A 14,815-nucleotide genomic window follows, 5' to 3' on the forward strand; every position below is an offset into this window, starting at 1 on the left:
TGGGTCAGAAAGGTTTGGATTTGAAAACTGCATTTTGTATTTCCTTGGGTTGTCTCAGAGTTATATTAAACCTGGTTTGATGATTTCAAACATTTGCGTGATGGATAAGCAAATAAAAAAAAAAACTTTTTCACAGGACTGTAGATGTGTAATGATTTACTTTTCTCATTCAGTTAACAATTTGGGCTTCATCTCTCTCATCCCTCTAAAAATTATGTTCAGTTCGAGACTGATCGACTGATTCTCAATAAACTTCAATTATTCAATATTGTGATAGTAAAACAAATACTTTTTGACGTACTGTACATAAGGTGCAGCAAAGTCTTGTATTTGTATTGTATTTTAAATTGGTGAGTACTTAATGAAAACTCATCCTGTTATCGGTATGAAAAAGTGGTACTGAACGTCCTTATTAAAAATTATGAATAGTTTAGTGTTTTATTTCAATTTACTAGAATCTTTCACACAGAAAAAAATATTACAAATATGGCAAATAAGCTTTTTCTGCAATCTCTAAAACTTAACCTGAAAATTGTCGGATTGGAATGTCAGCTGAATAGATAGTTGAAACCAAGTTTACCTTCTCCCCCTCATTGAAATGTAAATCAGATGAAACTTTTCCTCTTTTCTATCAATTATGACTAAAAAAACTCATCAATATAAATCAATTGCTAAATTCCAGAATAATGAGAGAAGAATTCCTGTACACTTTTGAACCAAAAAAACCCAATAGTGCGGGGTCCGTAAGATCAGGTAGGTCATGGACAAAGTCCTTGTGTTGGGTTCAGGTGGGCTCAGCCCCATTCCTACATACATTAATTTTCTTCTGCTTATCAGAGGTCAAGTTTCGAGGTCAGTAGCTTTTAGCAGGGAAGGTCAGATTTCCTTCTCCCCAATCACTTTACCTAGCTCTTCAAAAAAGATTCAAAGGCATTCCCAGGGAAGCCAAGAGTCGTAGTCTCTCCAGCAACGACATCACCGGGGTCTCCACCCATTGGAAGGTGCCCAGTACAACAGAGTAGGGAAGGTTCGAAGAGGCATAAACAGATGCCTGAGCAACCTCATCTGGCTTCAATAAATGTGGAGGAGCAGCGGCTCTCCTCTGAGACCCTCCCAGATGAATAAGCTTGATAACACCACTGCCGAGCAAACTCATTTCAGTCACTTGGTTCCGGAATCTTGTTCTTTCGGTCACAACCCAAACCTCACGACCATGGGTAGTACCATAGCTTGAGTGGTAAATAGAGAGCATTGCCTTCGGGCATAGCTCCTTCTTCACCTCAACACACCAAAACAAACGCCGCATCACTGGAGAAACTAAACCAATCTGCCTGTCGAGCTCCCATTCCATTCTTCCCTGATTGTGAACAAGACAAAATACAGTGGTACCTCTACTTAGAAATTCTCCACTATCAAATGATTCAGGTTACATAAAGCCTCCCCGGAAAATTTTTGTCTCTAGTTAGGAAAGAAATCCAGGATACGAAAGGAAAAGAATGGTACTGGATTTCAGTGAATATAAACATTCTGTACTGTATCTTGGTTTGAAAGCGGTGCGATAGAGCTGCTCTCCTATTGGCCACCACTGGAGCATCTTCCTGGCATTACATTGGCTAGGAGGGATTGTCACTCTTCAGCCATGACACACATCCTGTGTCTTGGTTTGTGTGGTGCAATAGAGCAGCTCTCCCTATTGGCTATCATGTAGCATCTTCCTGGCATCACATCCCTTTCTTCACTAGGAGTGATGTATTTTTTTGGGACGGACGGACGGACGGACGGACGGACGGACACACACACACACACACACACACACACACACACACACACACACACACACACACACACACACACACACACACACACACACACACACACACACACACCTTAAACTGTGATGTACGTCCTGTATCTTTGTCACTGAATCCATTGTCATACATTAGCACAGACTCGTAATTTACAACTTCACAGATTTATTCATCTTTTTTCACCATCGGCCCCAAGAAACTGATAGCACTGGCACTAGTGAGAAGAAGACAAGAGCTGTTCTGTCCATCAAAACAAAGCAAGAAATCGTTGAGTTGAGGAAATATTTTTGCTGGAAAAGGCTGAGTACATCGGTGAGTTGGTTCAGGAGGACCACGAGGATCTTTCAATGGAGAAGCAAAAAGAGCTGGAGGCGATGCAACACACAAAAATGGATGAGCAGTTTGCAGCGTGGAGGAAGAGGCAGCCACTATTCCATCAGCCAAGAGTTTTCAAAAGTGTTGACAAAATTCCATGACATTTCCCAATTTATTCAAAAGAATAATTCTGAAAATGCGTTAACTAGTCAGGCTATAGCTCACTTTGATGACGTTTGCCTTGCACATTTCTGCAAGATTATTAAAAACAATCAAAGGCAAACATCCTTGGATTGGTACTTCACGAAACATTGAAAGTTAATGTTTGTTTTGAATTCATAGTTTGTGGAATTTATTAATTTTATTAGAATTAAAGGAACACTTTGTCCAAAATAATGGGAATGGGAGAATACATTAAAAGTTAGTAGATGAGGGTTCAGTGTTTCTTTTAATGCCAGTTATCCTCAGATTTCACCAAGAAAGATCTCTAAATTGGAAAAGGTTAGGGGGGCAGTACACGAGCGTATCGCCGTAAATAGACAGTCACACTGGGAAGTGTTGTTTGTTAAGAGCCGATAAAGAGAGTATAAAGGCGAGTCGATGCTCTGTGTTACTACTACTCCCGCCATTGAGCAAACAAAAGAAAAATAATGTACAATGTTCAAGTATTTGAGACAGAATACACACAGGCCGAACTTGACGTGTTGGAGAGGGGGCGTGAAGGCTGACAGAGGGGCATCCATGGACCTCGGAGATGTTCCAAACAGGCTCGTTTTGAAAGACTAGTGTTCGTGTTCTCTTTGTGACCTAATGCCAACTGTGCAGAATGCCAGTGTTGTCGTGAGTTTGAAAAGGTCGAAAGGAAAAAAAAAAAAAAAAAAAAAAAAAATGGAGCGCACCGGAATGAACTTGGATCACAATCAACTTGTCTGCATAACATAAATACTAGATAATAGATATGAAGTTGTTTGGACGAAGATGAGTTACATATCAATTTACTTATGATCCATGACAGTTTGATAAAAGGACTATTTGTACAGCCAGTGTAAAATCGGTGAATAGACATTTTTAATAGTCTTGGAATCCAATTTGAATGCTATGTGAGCTATATGAATGCTATGGGCTATGTCCAAAGTTTATCAAAAATGCAAGCTTATTTTCGGAGTATGGCGTCGGACTATCTAATTGTTTATTTATATCTGGAATATCAAATGCACACAAAAATAATTGGGGCTTCCCAAAAGTGATTACACGTATATATCCAGCTATCCATTTTTAAGCCGCACGAGGGTCACAGAAGTGCTGGAGCCTATCCCACCTGTCAATGGGCAGGAGACAGGTTTTACACTTACACTTACACTTACACACACACACACTTACACACGCACACACACTTACACACACACACACACACACGCGCGCGCACACACGAGGAGACCATGCAAACTCCTCACGCGGCGGTCCGGAATTGAACCCGGGTCTTCATAACTGTGAGATCAACACCGTGCCACCTCATAAAGTATGTTGTTCCTTATACAGTACCAGCACAAGAGCCTATTGCTAAGCGGCGAATAACCAGTAATGGTTAGATGCGTGCAAATTTCCCCGGCTGATGAATGAGCCTCAACTGTAACAGCCACAGCTTTATGCTGTCAGGCTAACCCAACGAGAGGTTAAAGAAGGACAAATTTGGGTGTGTTTTCTCAGTTTTGTTGCACAACACTTTGGCATCTTGACTTAGCTACAACGAATGGTCTGTAATGCTAAGCACCGGCGATGTCAGGGGCGGGGTCAAGGATGTTTCTACGGGTCTGGCTCTGAAAGCTGCCACATGTCCAGGTTTTGCTTGGATTTCAAAAATGTTCTTTAGTTTCAATTTTTTTTTCAAATAATGTTTAAAATATATGTAATAATAATAATAATAATATTACTTTACATTGGAGAGTTTATTGTACATATGAATTTTGGGGAGAGTTTTCCTTTAAGTTGTGTGCATGTCTCCTCCCCTTGATGCCTTGCCACTCACCCTTCTCTTTGCATTGTTGCTCAATGCCAGAGGGAAATGAACATAATTTTTATTATTCTTTACATTATGTACACTCTGAATGCTTATTTTTGCCAGTCAGGGGGCTTACTTCTGGAATTTATTAATTTTGTAAGTAAAGGTACTGCTGTATTTGAACTGTTCCACTTGAGGTAGGATCTAATTCCAGACCTGCAGAGGGAACACCACCTTTTTCCAACACTCTGACTATGGTCTCAGATTTGGAGGTGGTGATCCCAGGAATTTCACATGCAGCTGCGAACCGCTCCAGTTAGAGTTTGAAATCACGACTTGATGACTCCAACAGAACCACGTGCAAAATGAATTGAGGCAATACCTTACCCCTCTACACATGAGCTGCACCTAAACATTCTGTCCATAAAAGTTATGAGCAGAATCTGTGACAACGGCCATCATCCAACCCTCAAAAGAAACGAGTCCTACCGACAATGTTGAAGAAACTGAAACTGGTCATGCTTGGACCAAACAGTGGGTATCAGGGGGTTAAGAACCCCAGACTCCTGAAGCACCCCCCGAAAGGACTTCCTGAGGGACACAGTCGAAACCCTTCTCCAAGTCCACAAAACACATGAACACTGGTTGGGCCAAACCCCATGTATCCTTGAGAACCCTTCTGAGGGTGAACAGCTGCTCCAGGTTCATGGCCAGAACAAACACCACACTGCTCCTCCTTTATGTGATATTTGACTTCCCGACGGAAAGATTCTGCCAGACGTTACCAGCAGACCCTCACAATACATTTGGACCTGCCAGGTGAGAACCTCAGCGTGTTCATTTCCGCCATCTCCAGCTCTGTTTTATTGACTCTTCAGTGAAACTCTCTTTAATCCATACATCATGGCTGGCCTTACTACTGTCTTATAAACTTTGCCCTGCATCCTAGCAGAGAATCTTCTGTCACATAACACACCAGACACCTTCCGCCAGCTGTTCGAACCTGCTTGGACCCGTTTCTTTACTTCGTAACCACACTCACCAATGCTCAGGATTGTTGAACCCAAGTATTTGAAGTCGTCACCCTCACTATCTCTTCTCCCTGGAGCCTCACTCATCCCCCTCCACCCCTCTCATTCACACACATCTATTCTGTTTTACTGAAGCCAATCTTCATTCCTCTCCTTTCCAGCGGATGCCTTCATCTTTGTAATTGTTCCTCCACTTGCGCCCTGCTTTCACTAGAGATCACAATGTCATCTGCGCACATCATGGGTCAAGGGAGTCCGGTCTAACGTCATCTGTCAACCAATCCATTACCACTGCAAACAGGAAGGGGCTCAGAGGTGATTCCTGATGCAGTCCCACCTCCACTTTATATTTCTCTGTAACACCTACGACACACCTCACCACTGTTCTGCTGCCCCATAGATGTTGTGTACTATTCTAACATTGATTGTGTCTGATGTGGCATCTCTGTTTTTTTGCACGTGGTTTTGTTGGCTTTATCGAGCCATGATCTCCAACTCTTACTGGAGTGGTTCGGAGCTGAGTGTGAAGCGGCCAGGTATCAGAACCTCTAAATCTGAGACAATGGTATTTAGTTGGAAAAGGGTGGCATAGTCAGGGATGATATCCTTTTCCAAGTGGAGGAGTTCAAATATCTTGGGGTCTTGTTCACGAGTGAGGAGAGAATGTAACTGGAGATTGCTAGATGGATCAGTGCAGCGTTTGCAGTAATGCAGACTTTGTAGCAGTCTGTTGTGTTGAAGAGGGAGCTAAGATGAAAGGCAAATCTTATTTTCCTGTAGATCTACATTCCTACCCTCACTTATGGTTATGAGCTGTGGTTCAAGACCGAAACAACAAGATTCCAGATTAAAACGGCCAAAATGAGTTTCTTCTGCAGGGTGTCCAGGCTCTCCCTTGGACATAGGTTGAGAAGCTTGGTCATCCAGGAGTAGAGTCGCTGCTCCTCCGCATTGAGAACATCCAAATAAGATGAGTTGGGCATCTATTTGGGAAGCCACTTGGATGTCTCACTTGTGAGCCGTTACAGGCATATCTCACCAGGAGGAGACCTCAGGGACACGCTGGAGAGACTATGTCTCTCACCATGCTTGGGAATACCTTGGGATCCCCTTGAAAGAGCTGGAGGAAGTGGCTGGGGTGAGGGAAGTCTGGGCTTCTCTGCTAAATTTACTGCCCCCGCGACCGGACCTAGATAAGCGTAACAAAGTGGATGTATATGTTATGCCCCCATTGAGATATCATAAAAAGCTTTCATTCCAGTATGCAACTACTGTATGGTAGCCCGCTAGGACCATATAAGGCACCTGCGAAGTATGTTCTAAAAATACCATAGGCCACAAATTGTTACGATTATTTGTGCTTTAAATTCTGAATCTGACTTGCTTACGTGAATTAAAATTTTAAAATACCTGTTCTGTCATTTACTACAATAAATTAAAATAAAAATATTTTATGTACGTGTAATGAACTGAGTCTGAAATTTGCTGCAAACGGGTCACGTAGGCCTTCATACGATCGGTGCTCATGAACTAGCCCTCAGCCTCAAAAAGGTTTCTGAGCCCTGACCTACAGGTTATGAGAAAGGTTGACACTTTCATTTTATTATACCACCGCCAACTACAGATCAACAGTCAGGTTATGAAAATGAAAGCATACACTTTCATTCCAGTATGACTTGGGTATGTATGACTGCATATACAGAAAGTAAAAATTTTTCACTGTTACATTGCAGCTGTTCGCTAAAATCGAACTTCATTTTTCCACATCAATGTAGACACAGTACAGCATAAAAATAAAAAAAATTGAATTCTTTAAAATTTTACAGCTTTATTTGGAAAAAATTAAATATCACACAGCCATAAGTATTCAAGTGTTACATAACGTAGAAGGAATAATTATCCCATTACAGGCAGTCGGAACCCCAGCGGAAGGAGGATGCCCGGAGGCAAACATAAGGCTAAGGAGAATCAAACTCACAATATTACCGCACTCGAGCCAACGTCATAATACACATGAGGCTGGAACCATAAGGAGCATGAGAGAAAGCAATTAGACACTACGCAATAATCCAGTGTCCTTCTGCTTCTGTTCCCCTTAAATAGCCATCTGATAATCACTACTGTCAGGTGTGCAACAGGAGAACCCGCCCACCAGCAGTTGGCAAGGTCCTGAAACAAACAAACAAAAAAAAAACAACATCCTGGAACAGAAGCATGAAAATCAGACCGTTTGATGTAACGCTCATTTAACTCAGATGGTCTCCATTTCTTCAGATCATGTTTGAGATGGTTCTACACATTTTTTGGAATCCTGCTGTGTCTGATTACATTGATTCGGTTTAATTAGGAAAACCACACACCTGTCTAAATAAGACCTTACAGCACACAGTGCATGTCAGAACAAATTAGAATCATGAGGTCAAAGAAACAGCCTGAAGTCCTCAGAGACAGAACTATGGCAAGGCACTGATTTGTCCAAAGCTACAAAAAATTCTGGTGCACTTAAGGTTCCCTTTACTTAAGGTTAAGATTGACCTCCAGAATCCTTAAATACATTGGTCAGAAGCCTTCCGAGAGCTGGTTCTACAGCCAAACTAAGAAATTGGGGGAGACGACCCTGACTGAAAGAGATAAACACATACTCAAAAAAATGACTCTGGCTGTGCTCCAAAGATGCATTCGGGAGATGGGAGAAAGAAGGAAAGTCAATCAGTCAGCCCTCCACCAGTTATGGAAGCCTCTCCTCAGTGCAAGAAACAGGAAAGGACTCAAAGATGTTAAGAAATAATATTCTCTGGTCTGATGAAACGGGGGTGCCGTGGATTAAAACCTTCTCCAATGTGCTCAGGACCTCGGAATGGACCAAAGTTTCGCCTACCAACACGACAACGACCTTAAAGTAAGACTCTCCCCAAAATTCACATGTACAATAAACCCTCCAATGTGAAATATTATTATATTTACTTGTATTTTGGACATTAATTGAAAAAAAAATGAAAATAAAGAACATTTTTTAAATACAAGCAAAATCTGGATATGTGCCAGCTTTCACAGCGTGACCCGGAAGAAACGTCATTGACCCCGCCCCCGACGTCGCCAGTGCTTAGCATTACAGACCATTCGTTCTAGCTAAGCCAAGATGCCGACGTGTTGTGCACCAAATTGCAACAAAACTGGGAAAATGCACCCAAATATGTCCTTTCTTAACCTCTAGTAGGGTCAACCTGCCAGGATAAAGCTGGGGCTGTCACAGTTGAGGCTCGTTCTTCAGGCGTGGAAATTTCTACACATCTAACTCGTTCATCAGCTGGGGAAATTTGCATGCATCTAACCATTACTGGTTTTTAACCAAAGAGCTAAAGCTTCATACGGTATACACAACAACATACTTTATGGGGCGTCAGCGTCAGTGGCGCAGCTGTTAACCGTCGGCCTCACAGTTACGAGGACCTGAGTTAAATTCCGGACCTCCGTGCGTGGAGTTTCCATGTTGTCCCCGTGTCTGCGTGTGTGTAACCTGCATCCTCCCCGTTGACAGCTGGGATAGGCTACAGCACTCCTGCGACCCTCGTATGACTAAGCGGCTAAGAAAATGGATAGATGGATATATACGTGGAATGACTTTAGGAAAGTCTCAATTTTTTTTTTGCATTTTATATTCCAGATATCAATAAACGAGATAGTCCTATGCCATACTCAGAAAATAAGCTCACATTTTTGATAAACTTTGGACATAGCCCATAGCATTCATAGAGCTCACATAGCATTCACATAGGATTCCAAGACCGTTAAAAATGTATACTCACCGACTCTCCACTGGATGTACAAGTGGTCCTTTCATCAAACTGTCATGGATCATAAGTAAATTCATATTTAACACATCTTTGTCCAAACAAACAACTTCATAACTATTATCTAATATCGATCCATCCATTATTTACTGCATTTCCAGGTCGAGTTGCGGGGGAAGTAGCTTCAGCAGGGATACCCTGACTTCCCTTTCCCCAGCCACTTCTTTCAGCTCTTCCGGAGGGATCCCGAGGCGTTCCCAAGCCAGCCGAGAGACATAGTCTCTCCAGCGTGTCCTGGTTAGTCTTCGGGGTCTCTTTCCGGTGGGACATTCCCAGAATAGCTCACCAGGGAGGTGTCCACGAGGCACTTGAATCAGATGCCCCAGCCACCTCATCTGACTCTTCTCAATGCGGAGGAGCAGCGGCTCGACAGTGAGCCCCTCCCAGATGACCAAGCTTCTTACCCTATCTCTAAAGGTGAGCCCGGACACCCTGTGGAGGAAACTCATTTCGGCCGCTTGTATCTAGGATCTTGTCTTTTCAGTGACGACCCACAGCTCATGCCCATAGGTGAGGGTAGTAACGTAGATCGACTGGCAAATTGAGAGCTTTGCCTTTCGACTTAGCTCCCTCTTTACCACAATGGACAGATACAAAGTCGATCAGTCTGTTGATCTCCCGCTCCTTTCTTCCCTCACTCGGGAACAAGACCCCAAGATACTTGAACTCTTCCACTTGGGGTAGGATCTCATCCCCGACCTGGAGAGGGCACGCCACCCTTTTCTGAATGAGGAACATAGTCTCGGATTTGGAGGTGCTGATTCTTATCCCAGCCGCTTCACACTCAGCTGCGAATCGCTCCAGTGAGAGCTGGCGGTCACGGCTTGATGAAGCCAACAGAACTGTACATTATTGGTTGTCTCACCTCTCCTAGGTGTTATGGGTTGGATTTGGAGGTGCTGATTCTTATCCCAGCTGCTTCACACTCTGCTGCGAATCGCTCCAGTGAGAGCTGGCGGTCACGGCTTGATGAAGCCAACAGAACTAGATTATTGGTTGTCTCACCTCTCCTAGGTGTTATGGGTTGATCCCTTATCTATGTTATCTATTGATGTTGTTCTATGTTTTTACCGGCGGCAGTCCATGATACCCTCTCACGGTGTTACATGTCATCGGACTCAAATAAATGTTCATTGCTACAGAAACCTGTGTGATTACTCATGCACACACAAGAAGCGAGTAGCATTTACATGGTGCCAGAAGACAACAGATACGAACTATCGCCTGTGAGTAATTTTTTTTTTTGGGGCGCTTGTTTTCATTTTTCGGCAGACCCGATGCTATGCTAACTGGCTAGCTGAGCCGAGGACATTTTTTGCCGAGTCATGGGTGAGGCTTTTCGCAGGCTGGACCCAGTCGTTTTTGACGAAAATGTTGCCGAAAGCTGGCGTGTTTTGTTTTTTTTGTACGACATTTTTATTGCTGCAGCACACCCGGAGAAGCTTGCAAAGACAAAGGCGTACATTCTCCTTAACTTGGCCTGCTCTGAAGCCGTCGACTGCGAACGCTCATTCATGTATGCGGCTGAAGTGCAGGAGCCCGGGAATAATGGAGCGATTATCACCCCGGCGGAGTCCAGAGAGGATCCAGAGTACTTGAAGAGGAAATCAGGGTTGGTACACTTCCAGAGAATCAAAATTCCATGAATTTTCCATGACTTTCCAGCTACTCAATACAAAATTCCATGACTAATATTGAATTGACTGGTTGTGACAGACAGCAATATTTCAGCTATATGATCACACGTTGTCAGCAGCCCTATGGGGGCACAAACCAGTGCAATCTGTAGGCCGGTCCCAAGCTCGGATAAATGCAGAGGGTTGCGTCAGGAAGGGCATCCGGAGTAAAAACTGTTCCAAGCAAATATGAGCGTTCATCTAAAGAATCCCATACTGGATCAATCGTGCCCCGTGTTAACACCGCCCGCCCTCGGCACTGCTAACCTGGAGGGCGTCAGTGGAAATTCAGCTACTGTGGGTCAAAGACAAAGAAGAGGAGAAAACCGGATCAGTCGTCAGAAGAAAAAGAGGAATGCACAGAGCCTACAACTGAGTGAAGGGACTTTGAATGTTGGGACTATGACAGAAAAAGCTCAGGAGTTGGTTGACATGATGATTATTAGAAAGGTTGATATTCTGTGCATCCAAGAGAGCAGGTGGAAAGGTAGTAAGGCTAAGGTAGTAAGGCTAGAAGTTTAGGAGCAGGGTTTAAATTATTCTACCACGGAGTAGATGGGAAGAGAAATGGAGTAGGGGTTATTGGAAAGGAAGAGCTGGCTAAGAACGTCTTGGAGGTGAAAAGAGTATCAGATCGAGTGATGAGACTAGAATTTGAAATTGAGGGTGTTATGTATAATGTGGTTAACGGCTATGCCCCACAGGTAGGATGTGACCTAGAATTGAAAGAGAAATTCTGGAAGGAACTAGATGAAGTTCTGAGCATCCCAGATAGCGAGAGAGTTGTGATTGGTGCAGATTGTAATGGACATATTAGTAAAGGAAACAGGGGCGATGAAGAAGTGATGGGTAAGTATGGCATCCAGGAAAGGAACTTTGAGGGACAGATGGTGGTGGACTTTGCAAAAAGGATGGAGATGGCTGTAGTGAACTCTTATTTCCAGATGAGGGAGGAACATATAATGACTTACAAGAGCCGAGGTAGAAGCACGCAGGTGGATTATATTTTGTGCAGACGATGTCATCTGAAGGAGATTACTGACTGTGAAGTAGTGGTAGGGGAGAGTGTAGATTGACAGCATAGGATGGTGGTGTGTAGGATGACTGGTGGTGGGGAAGAAGATTAAGAAGACAAAGGTAGAGCAGAGAACCATGTAGTGGAAGTTGAGAAAGGAAGAATGTTGTGCGGCCTTTCGGAAAGAGGTGACACAGGGTCTCGATGGACAGCAGAAGCTCCCGGAAGACTGGACTACGACAGCCAAGGTAATCAGAGAAACAGGCAGGAGAGTACTTGGTGTGTCTTCTGGTAGGAAAGGGGAAGAGGAGACTTGGTGGTGGAACCCCAAAATACAGGGAGTCATACAAGGAAAGAGATTAGTGAAGAAGAAGTGGGACACTGAGAGGACTGAGGAGAGGCGAAAGGAGTACATCGAGATGCGACGTAGGGCAAAGGTAGAGGTGGCAAAGGGTAAACAAGAGGAATATGAAGACATGTACACCAGGTTAGACATGAAAGAAGGAGAAAGGGATCTCTACAGGTTGGCAAGACAGAAGGATAGAGATGGGAAGGATGTGCAACAGGTAAAGGTGATTAAGGATAGAGATTGAAATGTGTTGACTGGTGCCACGAGTGTGCTAAATAGATGGAAAGAATACTTTGAGAAGTTGATGAATGAAGAAAATGAGAGAGAAGGAAGAGTTGAAGAGGCACGTGTGAAGGACCAGGAAGTGGCAATGATTAGTAAAGGGGAAGTCAGAAAGGCACTACAAAGGACGAAAAATGGAAAGGCAGTTGGTCCTGATGACATACCGGTGGAGGTATAGAAGCTATTTGGAGAGATGGCTGTGGAGTTTTTGACCAACTTATTCAACAGAATACTAGCGGGTGAAAAGATGCCTGAAGAATGGAGGAAAAGTGTTCTACTTCCCATTTTTAAGAACAAAGGTGATGTTCAGAGCTGTGGGAATTATAGAGGAATAAAGTTGATTAGCCACACAATGAAGTTATGGGAAAGAGTAGTGGAGGCTAGACTCAGGACAGAAGTAAGTATCTGCGAGCAACAGTATGGTTTCATGCCTAGAAAGAGTACCACAGATGCATTATTTGCCTTGAGGATGCTCGTGGAAAAGTACAGAGAAGGTCAGAAGGAGCTACATTGTGTCTTTGTGGATCTAGAGAAAGCCTATGACAGAGTACCAAGAGAGGAACTGTGCATGCGTAAGTCTGGTGTGGCAGAGAAGTATGTTAAAATAGTACAGGACATGTATGATGGCAGCAGAACAATGGTGAGGTGTGCCTTAGGTGTGACAGAAGAATTTCAGGTGGAGGTGGAACTGCATCAGGGATCAGCTCTGAGCCCCTTCCTGTTTGCAGTGGTAATGGATAGGCTGACTGATGAGTTTAGACTGCAATTCCCTTGGACCATGACGTTCGCAGATGATATTGTGATATGCAGTGAAAGCTGGGAGCATGCAGAGGAACAATTAGAACGATGGAGACATGCACTGGAAATGAGAGGAATGAAGATTAGCTGAAGTAAAATATAATATAATATAAGTGCGTGAATGAGAAAGGTGGAGGGGGAAGAGTGAGGCTACAGGGAGAAGAGATAGAGAGGGTGGAGGACTTAAAATATTTAGGGTCAACAATCCAGAGCAATGGTGAGTGTGGTAAGGAAGTGAAGAAACGGGTCCAAGCAGGTTGGAACAGCTGGCGGAAGGTGTCTGGTGTGTTATGTGACAGAAGAGTCTCTGCTAGGATGAAGGGCAAAGTTTACAAAACAGTAGTGAGGCCGGCCATGATGTACGGATTACAGATGGTGGCACTGAAGAAACAACAGGAAGCAGAACTGGAGGGAGCAGAAATGAAGATGTTGAGGTTCTCGCTCGGAGTGAGCAGGTTGGATAGGATTTGAAATGAGCTCATTAGAGGGACAGCCAAAGTTGGGTGTTTTGGAGACAAGATTCAAGAGAGCAGACTTCGATGGTTTGGACATGTTAAGAGGCGAGAGAGTGAGTATATTGGTGGAAGGGTGCTGAGGATGGAGCTGCCAGGCAAAAGAGCGAGAGGAAGAAGGAGAGGTAGATTATTGGTTGTCTCACCTTTCCTAGTTGTTATGGGCTTAACCCTTATTTATGTTATCTTCTGATGTTCCATGTTTTTACCAACGGCAGCCCATGATACCCTCTTACAGTGTGACATGTCCTCGGAGTCAAATCAACGTTGATTGCTACAGCAACCTGTGTAATCTCTCACGCACACACAAGAAGCCAGTAGCATTTACAAAAACCACATCATCTGCAAAGAGCAGAGATGCGATGCTGAGGCCACCAAACCGGACACCCTCTACGCCTTGGCTGCGCCAAGAAAGTTTGTCCATAAAGGTTATGAACAAAATCGGTGATAATGGCCAGGCTTAACGGAGTCCAACTCTCACAGAAAATGAGTCCGACTTTTTGCCGGCAAAACGGACCAAACTCTGACAGCGGTCGTACAGGGACCGAACAGGTCATATCAGATTATATGGGACCCCATACTCCTGAAGAACCCCCCACAGGACTCCTCGAAGAACCACGGTCGAACACCTTCTCCAAGTCCATAAAACATATTTAAACTGGTTGGGCGAACTCCCATGGACCCTTGAGGATCCTGCCGAGGGTGTAGAGCTGGTCCACTGTTCTATGGCCAGGACGAAAACCACATTGCTCCTCCTGAATCTGAGATTCGACTTCCCGATGGATCCTCCTCTCCAGTACCCCTGAGTAGACCTTACCAGGGAGGCTGAGGAGTGTGATCCCTCTATAGTTGGAAAACAGCCTCCAGTCACCCTTCTTGAAAAGGGGGACCACCACCCCAGTCTGCCAAGCCAGAAACACTGTCCCCGATGTCCACGCAATGTTGCAGGGGCGTGTCAACCAGGACAGCCCCACAACATCCAGAGCCTTTAGGAACTCTGAACCCTCACAACACGTTTGGGCCTGCCACGTCGGACTGGCACCTTCCCCCACCATCGGAGCCAACTTCGCCATCAGGTGGTTATCAGTTGACAGCTCTGCCCCTATCTTCACCAGAGTCTCCAAGACATGCGGTCGCAAGTCTGATGAAACCACCACAAAGTCGATCATCGAACTGCGA

At 44.2% G+C, this 14,815-nt stretch overlaps 1 protein-coding gene and 1 long non-coding RNA gene across 14 annotated transcripts in view; one reads left to right on the forward strand and one right to left on the reverse strand.

Annotated features, from left to right (window-relative positions):
• Positions 1 to 14,815, forward strand: part of LOC133506318 (uncharacterized) — an 85,185-nt gene that overhangs the window by 51,475 nt on the left and 18,895 nt on the right. The window lies entirely within an intron of this gene.
• The window catches only part of cep44 (centrosomal protein 44), a 71,877-nt gene that overhangs the window by 14,865 nt on the left and 42,197 nt on the right, over positions 1 to 14,815 (reverse strand). For 2 of the 13 annotated variants that reach the window (XM_061830340.1, XM_061830336.1), the window contains one exon: positions 7,013 to 7,322. The exons of the other annotated variants lie outside the window; for them this stretch is intronic. In XM_061830340.1, the coding sequence (XP_061686324.1) occupies positions 7,128 to 7,322 (195 nt within the window). In that variant the 3' untranslated portion in view covers positions 7,013 to 7,127. Of the gene's footprint in view, positions 1 to 7,012; positions 7,323 to 14,815 lie in introns of those variants that run through there. 13 annotated transcript variants of the gene reach the window in all.

Source organism: Syngnathoides biaculeatus, chromosome 9, assembly GCF_019802595.1.
Source record: "Syngnathoides biaculeatus isolate LvHL_M chromosome 9, ASM1980259v1, whole genome shotgun sequence".
Classification (NCBI taxonomy): Eukaryota; Metazoa; Chordata; class Actinopteri; order Syngnathiformes; family Syngnathidae; genus Syngnathoides; species Syngnathoides biaculeatus.